This window comes from Pipistrellus kuhlii, unplaced genomic scaffold (assembly GCF_014108245.1).
Source record: "Pipistrellus kuhlii isolate mPipKuh1 unplaced genomic scaffold, mPipKuh1.p scaffold_m20_p_93, whole genome shotgun sequence".
NCBI lineage: Eukaryota > Metazoa > Chordata > Mammalia > Chiroptera > Vespertilionidae > Pipistrellus > Pipistrellus kuhlii.
The window spans coordinates 431,341-446,857 of NW_023425599.1; the positions used below are offsets into that span (position 1 = coordinate 431,341).

General features: G+C 43.0%; 1 protein-coding gene across 2 annotated transcripts in view; it reads right to left on the reverse strand.

Annotated features, from left to right (window-relative positions):
• The window catches only part of SHQ1 (SHQ1, H/ACA ribonucleoprotein assembly factor), an 85,271-nt gene that overhangs the window by 25,995 nt on the left and 43,759 nt on the right, over nt 1-15,517 (reverse strand). For both annotated transcript variants that reach the window (XM_045578263.1, XM_036428843.2), the window contains one exon: nt 2,936-3,090. In XM_045578263.1, coding sequence (XP_045434219.1) covers nt 2,936-3,090 — 155 coding nt within the window. The remainder of the gene's footprint in view (nt 1-2,935; nt 3,091-15,517) is intronic.

Below are 15,517 nucleotides of genomic sequence, written 5' to 3' on the forward strand. Positions count from 1 at the left end.
ATTTTTTAATTCCCTTGGTTTTTAGATTCACTTGTTAATAGTTACATATTTGTTGTTCATAATTTTTATCTTTATTTTCTTCCTCTTCCTAAAGAACCTCCTTCAGCAATTCATATAATTCTGGTTTGGCAGTGATGAACTCCTTTAGCTTCTTTTTTATTTCTGAAGCTCTTTATCTGGCCTTCGATTCTGAGTGATAGCTTTGCTGAGTAGAGTATTTTTGGCTGTAGGTTCTTGTTATTCATCACCTTGAATATTTCTTGCCATTCCCGTCTGGCCTGCATGGTTTCTGTTGAGAAATCAGCTGACAGTCGTATGGGTGCTCCTATATAGGTAACTATCTGCTTTTCTCTTCCTGCTTTTAATATTCTTTGTCTTTTGCTCTTGGAATTTTAATTATGATGTGTCTTGGTGTGATCCTCTTTAGATTCCTTTTGTTTGGGGTTCTGTGTGCTTCCTGGGCTTGTAAGTCTAATTCTTTCACCACGTGGGGGAAGTTTTCTGTCACTATTTCTTCAAGTATGTTTTCGGTGTTTTGCTCTCTCTCTTCTTCTGGGACCCCCATAATTCATTCTTGCAATTTTCCATTCGGTTTTTAGGACTGTGTATAATATTTTTTATTTCAGACAATGTTTTCTTTATTTCTAGTTGATCCCTTTTAATTCTAGTTGATCCCTTTATATTTCTAGTTGATCCCTTATCATATCCTCATAGGTCTCGTTTATTTTATCGGCCTTTTCTAGGAAATTCTTGAAAAACCTTATAAGCGTGGTTTTGAACTCTAAATCCAGTCGCTTTTTGTCCTCCATTTCTTTCGTTTGTGATCTGTTTCTTTGTCTTGGCATTTTCGCTGCTTCCCTGAGTAGGTATGGTGGCTTTATGTGCTAAGGTGTCCTATATGGTTCAGTGGGTCAGTCTCCCAGTTACCTGAGGTGGACACTCTTGGTGTGCCCCCCTTTATGGACTGTATATACAGCCTTGTTGTAATTAAGTCTTGATTGTTGTTGGTATCACTGGGAGGAACTGACCTCCAGGCCAATTGGCTGTGAGGATCAGCTGTGTCTGCCAGGAGACAACCTTATTCTACTAGATTTGGAAAATTGTAAAAGCCTCTGTTCTCAGCTTGGATGGGGTGGAGTTTCAGGGTGGAACCTACAGCCTTGGCTTCTCATCAGCCCTGGCCTATGAGGTTCCTGAGTCTCAGTGTTCCTCAGTATCCTTTGGTACTCGCTGTAAGCATCTCTGAGAGAAAGGTGCCCTCAAGTTTTGCCTGCTACCAAATAGTCTAGGCTCTCCCTCAATGAGTCTGGAACTAGGGTTCAGTGCGGTTGGAAGAGGGGTTCAGAGCAATCTGGAGCTTTTGTCTCCTTCCCACTAGGGCAATCCCGCGACACAGTCAACACTCTGTTCTCTGTGCGTAATGTGCGCGCCTCCGGAACTGCCTTTCACCGCTCCCCTGAGTTTCCACCTTACAGCCCAGACTCCCTCCATATTAGCCTGGGTCCCCAGGGTCTCACCCAGAACTGGGGTTCAGCGCTGTTGGAGCTGGGGTTCAGCACAGTCCAGAGCTTTTATCTCCTTTCCACTAGGTAACACCAGCCAGGCACTCAGCCGCCCCTCCTCTCTGGCTCCTTTCTCTCCCCGCGCGCATCGTGTCTCCATACCTTAGGCTTTTACAGATCCTCTGATTTTCCTTCTGGTTTTTTCTTTCCTTCTAATTGTAGAATTTCCAGTCAGTCAACTTTCCTGTAGTTCTGGATAATGTCCAATTTATATTTTAGTTGTGTTTTTTGAAATTGTTGTGTGAGGCTGCAGTTAGGTGTTTACCTATGCCGCCATCTTGGTTTCTCCTCCTGTTTCCCAGATTTTTTAAAAGTAGAGATGAGGCCCTAACCGGTTTGGTTCTGTGGATAGAATATGGGCCTGAGGCCCGAAGGGTACCAAGTTCGATTCTGGCAAGGGCATGTACATTGGTTGCAGGCACATCCCCAGTAGGGAGTGTGCAGGAGGCAGCTAATCAATGTTTCTCTATCATCGATGTTTTTAACTCTCTATCCTGCTCCCTTCCTCTCTGTAAAAAATCACTAAAATATATTAAAAGGAAAAAAAAAAGTAGAGGTGAGAAAAATGTTTGGCTCTTCATTTACAAACAAATGTGGTTTGAGGAGAGCTACAAAATCTACGTAATTTAAAAGAGTATAATTTAAGAATACTGATGTGCTTCACAAAGCATTTACTTTTAGAACAGGACTAGAGGCCCTCCGCACAAAATTCATCCACTTGTGTGTGGGGGGGTGTCCCTCACCCAGCCTGCACTCTCTCGCAGTCCAGGAGCCCTTGGGTATGTCCAACTGATGGCTTAGGCCGCTCTAGTAGGACACTGTTAGCACTCCTCGGAGGCAACAGGAGTTCCCCCGCCTGCCAGCTGTGAGGTCTGGCTTCTGGCTAACGGCACTGCCCCTGTGGGAGCACTGATCACCAAGGGGCAGCTCCTGCGTTGAGTGTCATTCTGCCGTTCAGTCGATGTGCAATATTAGCCTTTTATATATAGGATTTCTTTAAGATTCCTATACCTTGCACCTGCTAATTAACAGCTTAGAGAAAGAATATAAACGGGTTGCTAGTTTGCCCCTTTCCAATGTCAAGTGTCTTATTTGAGCAATTTATCTCCTAAAGATCCTTTTTCTTAACCTCAATTTTACTTCTCCTCTTTGCTATATGTGTAGACACTGATGCCAAGAGAGAAAAGAAAGACACCAAGTAAGCATTATGCTTCCATGTTGATACCCACCATCAACAAACACGTGCAACTCTGCCCCAAGCACCCCTAAGTAGTGATCACCACAGATCTTCCTCCATGAGAAGCGTGAAGTACTAATACAGCTTACTCAGTGCAGGAGTCTAGGCCAACAAGCACAGGCACACATGCACTTACGTTCTTCTCTCCTTCATTGACACGAGTGTCATAGCAATAGGCCAGAAGGATATCAATCAGACTGTAGTACACTTGACGTTGGGCTCTTTTGTCCAGCAGATAAGACTTATGGACAAATTTTCGCAGCTGATATTTCTCTTCTTCAGAGAAAGATACTAGAAGAAAATGTATTTAAAAATTAGATGTTCCATCCAGTTTTGTAGAGCCCCCCAATACTGAGATCTGTCAAAATTAGAACTTTGATTATAGAAACTGAAATAGACATTTAATTCTAGATACATAAACAATTTTTAAATTAGACTTCATTGTTTTTTTTATTTATTCTTTAAAATATATAATTATTGATTTCAGAGAGGAAGGAAGAAGAAAATAGAGATATAAATATCAATGATGAGAATCATTGATTGGCTGCACGCCCCCTACTTGGCATCAAGCCCACAACCCAGGCATGTGCCCTTGACCAGAATCAAACCCGGGACCCTTCAGTCCAGTAGTTGCCAACCTTTCAGACCTCATGGACCACCAGTGTCCACAGACCACTTTTTGCTTCAGTCCATAGGCTGACATTCTATCCACTGAGCCAAACAAGCGAGAGCTAGACTTCACCATGTTATTAATAGCTTTGTATTTGCTCAAATCCTATGAGGGCTAAATAAAGCAAAAATGTCTACACAATTCTTATTGCTATTACCAGATCTCTTACATCTCTTCTTGCTAAAGTATTCTGTATTCAAGGCATCTGAATGTCAGTTATTGACTTTAAAATTACCATAATATATTTTGACAACAGAAAGCATCTCTAATAATAAAAGCTTAATATGCTAATTAGAGCAGATGACCTTCTGGACAAAGCCAGGACCAAGTTCGATTCTGGCAAGGGCATGTACATTGGTTGCAGGCACATCCCCAGTAGGGAGTGTGCAGGAGGCAGCTAATCAATGTTTCTGCCAGGTGCCGGCAGCCAGGGGAAGGAAGGCCTACTCCTGCATGAATTTCGTGCATCAGGCCTCTAGTATAATAGAGCTAAGTAAAGCACTCTTTAAATATTCACTATTCATTTTAAAAGTTCCATACAAAAAGTAGGAATATTCTCTTATATTAGTCCATTTAAGAAGGAATTCGGAGCCAAGAGCCCCCTGCAGAATATTCTCTATAAATTCTTTATAATATTCTCTATAAAAAGAAACAAAATTATACATAAATACATAAGTGTGGCCATATCACACATACTTATGGAAAGAGGATGTTTCTTTTCAATAGTCCTTTCCTTTTTCTTGTTCTGCTTGGCACCCTCTTTTCATCTTCACCAACAGTCCCAAGTTAAAAATTTAGTATATATACTAATTATTACATATAGCATATACTAATTTTTCTTTCTTTTATTTTTAATTTTATTGTTTAAGGCGTGGTTGGCAAACTGTGGCTCGGGAGCCATATGCGGCTCTTTAGCCCCTTGAATGTGGCTCTTCCACAAAATACCATGGCCTGGGCGAGTCTATTTTGAAGAAGTGGTGTTAGAAGAAGCTAAGTTTAAAAAATGTGGCTCTCAAAAGAAATTTCAATTGTTGTACTGTTGATATTTGGCTCTGTTGACTAATGAGTTTGCCAACCACTAGTTTAAGGTATTACAAGTATTAGTACATATGTTTCCCCCCGACACTGACCTACCAACCCCCCCAGCCTCTCCTACCCCTGGCACTTGCCCTCGTTCCCCTACCTCCAGAGTCTTGAGTCTGTTGGTTGAGCTTATGCGCATGTATACAAGTCCTTCGGTTGATCTCTTACTCCCCTCAACCCTCCCCTACCTTCCCGCTGTAGTTTGACAGTCTGTTTGATGCTTCTTTGCCTGTCTATTTTTGTTCAACAGTTTACAATGTTCTTTATATCTATAAATGAGACCCCTGACCTTTCACATGGCTGGTCCTGCGGTTTGGACCCCTGACCTTTCACATGGCTGGTCCTGTGGTTTGGATCCTCCCCTCCCCGTCCCTCCCCTGGCATGTTGCTAGTCCTGTAAGACCCTCTGCGGGAAGGAACAGGGGCTGGAGAATAGCCCTTCGGCATCAAGCCCCCAGGACAGAGGTTCTGACCGCATCAGATACATCCAGGCCCAGAAACAGCCAAAGCAGACAAGCAAACCCATGGCTGCCCGGACCAGCTGCCCCAGGGAGGGCCTGAAAGACACACCTGGAGCTGATGCATCTCAGGGACCCTCCTCGGAGGGCGCAGAGACACCCTCAGGACAGGACCAGTGCTGCTCTCTGGGAGCAGCCTGGCCTTGCCCGTCCCTCCCCCAGGGCGTGTCCTGCTCCCGTCTCCTCAGCGGCCAGGGCCCTTCTTCCTCGTCCGCTCTTGTTCCCGCTGCCATTTCTCCTGCCGCTCACTCCCACCCCGTGGCTTCCCCAGGGAACGCTCCTGCAGGGGGCTCTTGGCTCCGAATTCCTTCTCAGCCAGGACTCAGGGACCAGGCTGCTGCACCGGGTCAGGTCTGAGCCCACTGGCCACCTGGGCCATCTCCCCACCCACAGCCCCGCCTGCGATCTGAGCAATGGGAACAGAAACGGGCCTGATACAGCTGTGAGGCAGGTCAGCGACGTGCTCCCCACGGGTCAGAGGTGGAGGGAGTGTCTGGCCACTGCTCTGGGGGGCTCTGCGCCACCGTTTCGGTGTCTGCCCTGACCCGCTCTCCTCGAATCCCTACTCGGTGGCCCAGGGAGGCTGAGCCCCTTGTCCTCCGGTTTCTGCCTGGACTCGACCATTCATCCCTTTCCATCTTCCTCGAAGGTTGGCAGCTCCCTTCCAAGGCCACAGCACTCACCAGCTCCTCCCGCCAGGCCAGAGCAAAGCCAGAGGAAGAAGCAGGACCGATCACTCACACGGCCTCTGTTCAGTTCACATGGTTTTCCAAACTCACTCTGTCCTCTCAGACCAACCTGAAGTTCAGCCCGGCTCCTTTGGTTTTAAGGCTTCCTTCCAGCAGGTTTGCAAATCACAGGAGCAATCTTAAGTACACTTACTGAAGTCATTAAAATACACAGCACCAAAAAAAGGTTTTACAATATATTTTATAATTATTTTTCCAACAATGTTTAAAAAATAAAACAAAAAAATGTATTTGCACAAGCATTACTTTCATAAATGACAAATGACTAAGAATGCAGTTATTTAACTTGCTGGAAGCAACATAAAAATGCATATTTTTAAACTTTATACTGCAGGTGTCAGGTAAAGCATTCTTTAGGACACATTTAAAACAAAATAAGGGCTCATATCAAGACCCCTTAATTTAAACAGAAGCTAATTAATCTGACTTAAGGAAATTGTAAAGAACACATTGCACGAAGAAAGTATGCCTGACAAAGCATTTTAAGACCCCCTGGTATTCAACAAGGTTTAAGACAGTTACTCCCTTAGGTATAACTTTTTAAAAATATATATATTTTATTGATTTTTTTACTGAGAGAAAGAGAGAGAGATAGAGAGTTAGAAACATCGATGAGAGAGAATCATCGATCAGCTGCCTCTTGCACACCCCCTATTGGGGAGGTGCCCGCAACCAAAGTACATGCCCTTGACCGGAATCGAACCAGGGACCTTTCAGTCCGCAGGCTGACGCTCTATCCACTGAGCCAAACTGGTTTCGGCATGTACCAGATTCTTGATCTGAAGTTAACCAGTGAAAGACAACATGGGAAACATGGAAAATCCATCCTCATGAAACTGCAGCTCAGCAGAAGCATAGCATTTAACACTTGCAATTACAAGCATTTGGGGAGAAAGATCAGGACCAGGACAAAACTGAAGAGATTAACGAAAGTATCTGCATTGTAACTCAGGGCTCTGAAGAAAATGACAAGAACCATAATGGAGGCAAGAGGCTTACCTGAAGCTGAAAACAATTATAGCACAATATTGTAAGATGAGGACGAGTGAAAGGCCCCTCACATTTGCACTGTTATATCTGTCTGGTAACACCTGACCAGGGAGCCTAAAGGAAGGAGGCCTGGAGGCGAAGGAAAGAGAGGAAAAGGAGGGAAAACTGGAGCAGCAGCATGCTCCTTGAGAACTTGAAGGTTTATTTCTCTGTTTACTTCTTTTCTCCCATATTTTATTCTGGCTTAGCACACTTCAATGTATTACTCCAATTCAAGAGGCCTCAAATATTTGAACACAGAAAAAAACTGAAAGAAAAATCTCACTAACAAAGAACTCCCTTTTAAAGCTTTGTAAATGCACAAAAATTGTAATTTCACAGAAAGCCATTCAATTCCTTGCTCTCCTGCCAGTGATTTCACTGTATAATAATAATATTTCTGATTGATTCAAAATGGCAGCAGAGTAAGTGGAAGCTACACTAACATTCCTAGGACCAAACTGAAATGTAGAAAAACCAATCTGGAAAATCAACTGAGGACTAGCTGGAGAGTACCCTGACAACCAAGGATGGAAAGGTAAGATCACATAGAAACTAGAAGGAATGCGAAGATGAGAAATGGTTAGCTGGGCTCTCACAGATGGAGGCTGAAGGTGTGGGGGGGTTTCCACTGAAAAGTCTGGGTTCTAAACCCCAAGCTGAGCACTAAAACTGAGAAAGGTACCCACAAAACAAATGGCTGTGAAAAGCAGCAGGATTGTTGTCTGCCAGGAGAGATGGCTGAAAATGCAGGCACCCTCTTAAAGGGCCAATGTACAAAATTTCGCGTAGCCACTCACCTGGGGTTCCAGCAGAGAGAGGGCAGAGTAGACCGCAGCCCTGTGAGGAGATTCCCGGCGTGGGGATCCTGGGATTGGAACTCAGAGGGCAGCCCCCCCGTTTCCTGTGCTGAGTCCTTCCTTCACGATGTGGACATCTTTTACCAGCGGATCTTTGCTGACCAGGAGGTTTTTGATTGGGGGAAAGGCAGTGGTCCCAAGCAGTTGGAAGACGTATTCCCCACCCAGTGGTCGGTAGCTTAAGGCTAATCAAGACTGAAAACAATCAGACTGCTGGCAGAGGAGGGTCTCTGGAGGTTTTGAGTCTTTGCCTTATCTCCTTCTGAGCCCAGGGCCAGAAAAAGCAGACCCTGGTGCACATCCTAGTCCTTTCCAAAGGCACCCAGCCCCAGCAGATGAGCCACAGGCTGTGGATTGCTGATAGCTCCAAACAGGGACTCAGGGTCAGTCACAAACAGTATCTGACATTGTCCTGCACTAGAGGTTGGAAGTCCTAGTAGATCTACTTAATACACAGACACAAATCCAAGCAGGCAGCCAAAATGGAGAGACAAAAAGACAAGCACCAGATGAAAGAACAGAGAATTATCTGAAAGAGGAGATAAATGAAATGGAGATAAGAAGCTTATCAGATATAGAGCTCAGAATAATGATGGCAAAGATAACCAACAGCATGAGAAAAGACACGGTAACTATGAAGACTGACTATAGTATTATAACTATAAAAAACATAGTGGAAGGAACACACAGCAGATTGGAAAAAGCCAAGATTAGTGAATTAGAAAACAAGAGTAGAAAAAAATTCACTCAATCAGAAACCCAAATAGAAAAAATAATTTAAAAATGGAAGGGCAGCTTAAGGGAGCTGTGAGAAACCATGAAACTTAACAACTTTCACATTATTGGTGAGACAGAAGGAGGAGAAAGTGAGCAAGGAGTAAAGAATGGGTATGAAAAAAATAATGACAGCCAACTTCCCTAACCTGGTAAAGGAAAAAGTCACACAAGTTCAGAAGACATAGAGTCCAAGAAAGAAGTACCCAAATATGCTCATGCCCAGACATTCCATAATTAAAATGTCAAAAAATAAAAACAAAGAATCTTAAAGGCAGCAAGAAAAAAAAACAATTTGTTATCTACAAAGGAGCTCCCATAAAGCTGTCAGAGGATTTCTTATCAGAAATTCTATAAGCCAGAAGGAAATGGCTTGAAGTATTCAAGGTAATGAAAAGCAAGGATCTGAAACCCAAGATTATTATATCCAGCAAGGCTATCAATCTAAATAGATGGTGAAATAAAGAGCTTCCCAGACAAAAAGGGCTAAAGGAGTTTATCACCACCAAACTAGTACTGTAAGAAATGCTAAAGGGACTGCTGTAACGAAAAGAAATAAAAAGAGAAAAACATAGGTATACAGAATTAAAATGGCAATAAAGAAGTACCTTCAATAATAACAGTAAATGTCATTGATAAAATATCCCAAAAAGACACAGGGCAACTGAATTGAATACAAACACATAATCCAATTATATGCTGTCTACAGGAGACCCACCTCAGAACAAAAGACTCACAAAGGATGAGACTGAAGGAATGGAAAATTTTTCCCATAAAAATTGAAATGAGCCGAAAACCGGTTTGGCTCAGTGGTAGAGCATCAATCTGCAGACTGAAAGGTACCAGGTTCGATTCCGGTCAAGGGCATGTACATTGGTTGCGGGCACATCCCTGGTAGGAGGTGTGCAAGAGGCAGCTGGTCGATGTTTCTCTCTCATTGACGTTTCTAGCTCTCTATCTCTCTCCCTTCCTCTCTGTAAAATATCAATAAAATATATATATATTTTTTAAATTGAAATGAAATAAAATCTGAGGTGGCAAGACTCATATCTGACACAAGATTTCCAAATAAAGGCCATCACAAGAGACAATACAGAGAACTACTAAAGTGATCAATCCTTAAAGAGGATATAACTCTTGTAAACATATAAACACCCAAAATAGGAGCACCTAAATATATAAGAAAATTTTTTGAAGGACTTTAAGGAGACATTGGCAACAATGTAGTCATAGAAGAATACTTTAACACTCTACTGACACGGGATAGATCTTCCAGACAAAAAATTATCAAGGAAACAGAGACTCTAAGTACCACACTGGATCAGATTGATTTCATTGACATTTATAGAACATTTCACCTCAAAGAGGCAGAATATACAATCTTCTCAGGGCACATGGGTCATTCTCAAAGATAGACCACATGTAAGGACACAAAACAAGTCTCTACAAGTCCAAGAAGATTGAAATCATATCAAGCATCTTCTCAGATAGCAATAGCAAGAAATTAAAAATCAACTACAGTAAAAACACTCAAACATTAAAACGTATGCAGGTTATATACATATTATTAAAGAATGGGATATCAATGAGACTCGGGTAAAAAAACTTCCTGGAAACAAATATAAATGCACAATAACAACCAGTATCTCTGGGACACAGCAAAAGCAGTCCTGAGAGAGAAGCTCATGGCACTACAAGTCTACCTCAAAAAACAACAAAAATCAGTAATAAAACATTTAACCCTACACTTTAAAAGAATTAAAAAGAGGACAAAAAGCCCTAGCTAGTTTGGCTCAGTGGATAGAGCGTCAGTCTGCAAATTGAAAAGTCCCAGGTTCAATTCCAGTCAGAGGCACATGTCCAGGTTGTGGGGTCAATCTCCAGTGGGGTGTGCAGGAGGCAGCCAATCCATGATTCTCTTTCATCATGGATGTTTCTATCTCTCTCCCTCTCTGAAATCAATAAAAATATATTTTTTTAAATCCAGAGAAGACCAGAATAAGAAGGAAGAAAATAATAAAAATTAGAGCAGAAATAAATGACACAGAGATTTAAAAAATACAAAAACAAAATCAATAAAACCAACAGCTGATTCTTTGAAAAGATAAACAAGATAGATGAACTGTAATCCAGACCTGTGGTCGGCAAACTGCAGCTCGCGAGCCACATTCAGCCCTTTGACCCCTTGAGTGTGGCTCTTCCACAAATACCATAGCCTGGACGAGTCTATTCTGAAGAAATGGCGTTAGAAGAAGTTTAAGTTTAAAACATTTGGCTCTCCAAAGAAATTTCAATTGTTGTACTGTTGACATTTGGCTCTGTTGACTAATGAGTTTGCCAACCACTGATCTAGACTCATAAGAAACAAAGAGAGAGGAGCCAAATAATAAAATAAAAGCAGTGAGGTAACAACTGACACCACAGAAATACAGAGAGTTGTAAGAAAATACTATCAACAACTATCCAATCTAAGAAAGAAGGAATATGCTAATTGACCATCGAGCCCTCACAAAGGTGGCGGCGCCCAAAGCCACAAGAGAGCAGTACCCAGTCCCCTCAACTGCACCGGGGTGGCAGGCATGACACGTGCAGGTATGACTCTGCACACCTGCCTCTGGAGTCCCCAATCCACTCAGCCCCCCAGCTGCCCAGGGCCAGCCCAAGGCCCAGGCAAGCCTCAGATGGCAGCTGCCCAGCTGACACCCGAAGCACATGCAGGCCTCGGATGGCAGCTGCACAGCTGCCCAGGGCCGGCCCGAGGCTCAGGTAACCAGGGCTGGCCGAGGCTTGCACTGTTGGCAGTGGCAGCAGCAGAAGTGTGATGGGACGTCACCTTCCCCTGATCGCCCCTGAGGTCTCCTGGACTGCAAGGGGGCAGTACATGCTGAGGGACCACAGCTCCAGTGCATGAGTTTTCATGCACTGGGCCTCTAGTCTATATATATATATATATATAAAACCCTAACATGCAAATAGACCAAAAGGCGGAAAAACCAACCAACCAGTCACCATGACATGCGCTGACCACCAGGTGGAGCGCACAGAACATGGCAGGCATTGGAAGCAGGCGGCAGAGCGGGGAATAGGAAGGACATTGGCCACAGCGAGACAGTGGAGCAGGTGAGCGGGGGTGCTAGACAAAGGCAGAGCGCTGGTTACTGACATAGGGGAGAGCCTCTGCAGTTACCGAAAATTCTTTGCTCCTGCGCTCACACCTGCTGCTGGCAATGGCTCACTCACACCCGCTGCCGGTGCCAGAGCCTCCACTCGCACCAACTGCCAGCCCCCGGCGCAGGCCCTGATCACTCGGCATCAGCAGTGAGTTCGAGTGACGGCTGCCAGCCCCAATTGCCCCTCAGAGCTTCTTTACCTCCCCCTGCTCCTGAGGGGTGAATGAGGCTGGCAGTCCTCTCTCGTACCCGCTGCTGGCGACAGCCCTGCTCACACCTGCTACTGTCTCTGGCCCCCGATCACACTCGCACCCACTGCCGGCACCTGGTGCCGGTCCCAATTGCTCCACACCATTAACGGGTACGAGGAGCAGCTGCCACTCTCACCCGCTGCTGGCGCCAGCCTCAGTGGCTCCGCGCCCTCAGCAGGTGTGAGCAGTGCCAGAGCCGTCAGCACATGGAAGCAGTGGTGGTGGGGCTGCTGGCAGACAGGGAACCAGGGGCCATGGTAGGAGGGGCCAGGCTGAGACCTGCCCCTGTGCCCACTACAGCATCATGGCCAACAGTTCCTTTGAAGGTGCACGTATTCATACCCTGGGCCCCTAGTATGCCAATAAGCTAGGCAATGTGGATGAAATGGACAAATTCATAGAAAAATATAATCTCCCAAAACTGAATTGGGAAGAATCAGGAAATGAATAGGCCAATAACAAAAGATGAAACAGAAGCAGTAATAAAAATACTCCTGGCAAAGAAAAACCCAGGTCCAGACAGCTTCACAAGAGAGTTTTAACAAACACTTAAAGAACAACTGTCTCCGATACTCCTAAATCTATTCCCAAAAAATCCAAGAAGAAGCAACACTCCAAGCTCACAACACCAGATTTCAAGTTATAGTACAAAGCCATTGTAACCAAAACAGCTTGGTACTGGCACAAGAACAAGCTTATAGATCAATAGAACACAGCAAAGACCCCTGAGATTGACCTAAGACATTACACTCAATTAATATTTGACAAGGAGGCAAGAGCATACAGTGAAGTCAAGAGAGTCCCCTCAATAAAATGTATTGGGAAAATAGAGTACATACAAAAAAAAAAAAAAAAAAAAAAAAAAAAAAAGAAACTAGACCACCAACTTACACCATACACAAGAATAAACTCTAAATGGATAAAAGACTTTAATGTAAATTGTGAAACCATAAAAATCCTAGAAGAAACCATAGGCAGCAAAATCTCCGACATCTCTCATAGTGATGTTTACAGATACATTTCCTAGGGCAGTGGTCGGCAAACTCAGTCCACAGAGCCAAATATCAACGATACAACGATTAAAATTTATTTGGAGAGCCAAATGTTTTAAACTTAAACTTCTTCTAACACCACTTCTTCAAAATAGACTCACCCAGGCCATGGTATTTTGTGGAAGAACCACACAAGGGGTCAAAGGGCCGAATGTGGCTCGCGAGCTGCAGTTTGCTGACCACGGTCCTAGGGCAAAGGAAATTAAGGAGAAAATAAACAAATGGAACTACATCAAAATAAAAAGCTTCTTCACAGCAAAAGAAACCAGCATTAAAATGGAAAGGGAGCCTACTGCATGGGAGAACATATTTGGGAATGATACATCTGTAGGTGATCGCGCTGTGAGGGAGCAATGACAAAGGACTAATATCCAAAATGTATAAGGAACTCACACAACTTAACAGAAGGAAGACAAACAATCCAATTAAAAAATGGGCCAAGGACCTAAATAGATACTTCTCCAAGGCATACATACAGAAGGCCAAGAGACATGAAAAACTGCTCAAACTCACTCATCACCAGAGAGATGCAAATTAAAACGGCAATGAGGTATCACTTCACACCTTTCAGAATAGCTACCATCAACAAATCAACAAATGACAGTGCTGGCGAGGATGTAGAGAAAAGGGAGCCCTCATGCACAGCAGGTGGGAATGCAGACTGGTGCAGCCATTATAGAGAACAGTGTGGAGTTCCCTCAAAAATTAAATATGAAACTGCCATCTGACCCAGTGATTCCACTTCTACGAATATATCCTAAGAAATGTGAAAAACCATCAGAAATAATATATGCATCCCTATGTTCATAGCAGCACAATTTATAATAGTTAAGATCTGAAAACAGCCCAAGTGCCCATCAGTAGATGAGGGAATTAAAAAAAGCTGTGGTACATTTACACTATGGAATACTATGCAGCAGTAAAAAAAGAAGGATCTCTTACCCTCTAAGACAGCATGGAGGGGCCTGGAGAGTATTATGCTAAGTGAATAAGCCAGTCAGAGAAAGACATGATCTCACTCATATGTGGAATCTAAAGAACAAAATAAACTGATGATCAAAGTAGATCCAGAGGCATAGAACAGACTGTGCAATCTCAGAGGAAAGGTGGTGAAGGAAGAGATCAACCAAAGAATTTAATATGGATATGCAAAACCCACAGACACGGACAATAGAGTGGTGAAGGCCTGGGGCAGGGGTGGGCTAGAAGGGTTCAGTAGGTGGAAAAATGGGACATATGTAATCCTTCAACAACAAAGATTTAACTTAATAATAATAATAGTAATAACAACTTCTAACTACTACAATCTAGCAAGTACATCATCTTATTCAATCCTCATGACAACTCTTAAGTGGTAGCTACAGGATTTCCACAGCAAAATCACACTGCCAGGCTGCCAGGCTGTCGTGGACCAAGGCGTTAAACCTTAAGGCCTGTATTTAGCTTATGTTCAATCCTTAATCCTATACTTGACACATTTACAAGAGGCATTTTCTATACAACATAGCACTCAAGTTGTTCTAACTTAGATCAGAAGCTCCTGCTGTCTTTAAAAGTGATGTTTAGAACGAATCACAACACTAGCTTAGCAGATTGTACTTTTTCTTGAAGCATCAGACTGGATATATGCTGTGGGTCAGAGGAAGATGAAGGGTCAAGAGGGCAGTGGTTAAATACACAGCCCAGCTTAACATGTTAGAATTACACATAGAGAACTAACAGAACAGTCACCAATGATCAAAGTAGAGCAAATTAGAATTTAAATCAATGGCACAAATGCCTTCTCTTGATTTTTATAGAGCAACTAGCTCACCCTTGTGGACGAAAAACATAATCACCTTTTTAAAACACTGTGCTAGAACTGAGAAAACTGATTTAAACCAGTAGATATCCTTAAGTTTGAGCTACATGGCATATACAGTTACTATCTATATTGTGCTTAAACTCAAATATAAATCCAAGAATTTACTGAAAACAATATAACAAGAATCATTATTTAAAAATGAGTTTCTTCTTTTTAAAAAAAAAATATTTTATTGATTTTTTACAGAGAGGAAGGGAGAGGGATAAAGAGCTAGAAACATCGATGAGAGAGAAACATCGATCAGCTGCCTCCTGCACACCCCCCACTGGGGATGTGCCCACAACCAAGGTACATGCCCTTGACTGGAATCGAACCTGGGACTTTTCAGTCCGCAAGCAGTCCACTGAGCCAAACTGGTTTTGGCTAAAATGAGTTTCTTTATGGCAGCAGAGTCAATTCTAAAAGATTAGAGTAGCAATTTTTCAATCTGGTAGAAATCACCTAAACTCTAACAAAACCTAACTACAAAAAAAAAATTTCTGCAATATTTACTTTTTCTATAACTATTTACTAAGTACCTATTTTGTAACATGCATAAAGTTAGATTCTAAATATAGGACATATAATGGGCTATTGCTTTTCTATGTAGAAAATCAAAATAAGACATGCAATAGAGACCCTATAGCTACTCTGACTTTAGTAATCAAAGAAGACAACTCCAGAAACCTGGAAACAACCCAAAGTTCCATCAGTAGTCA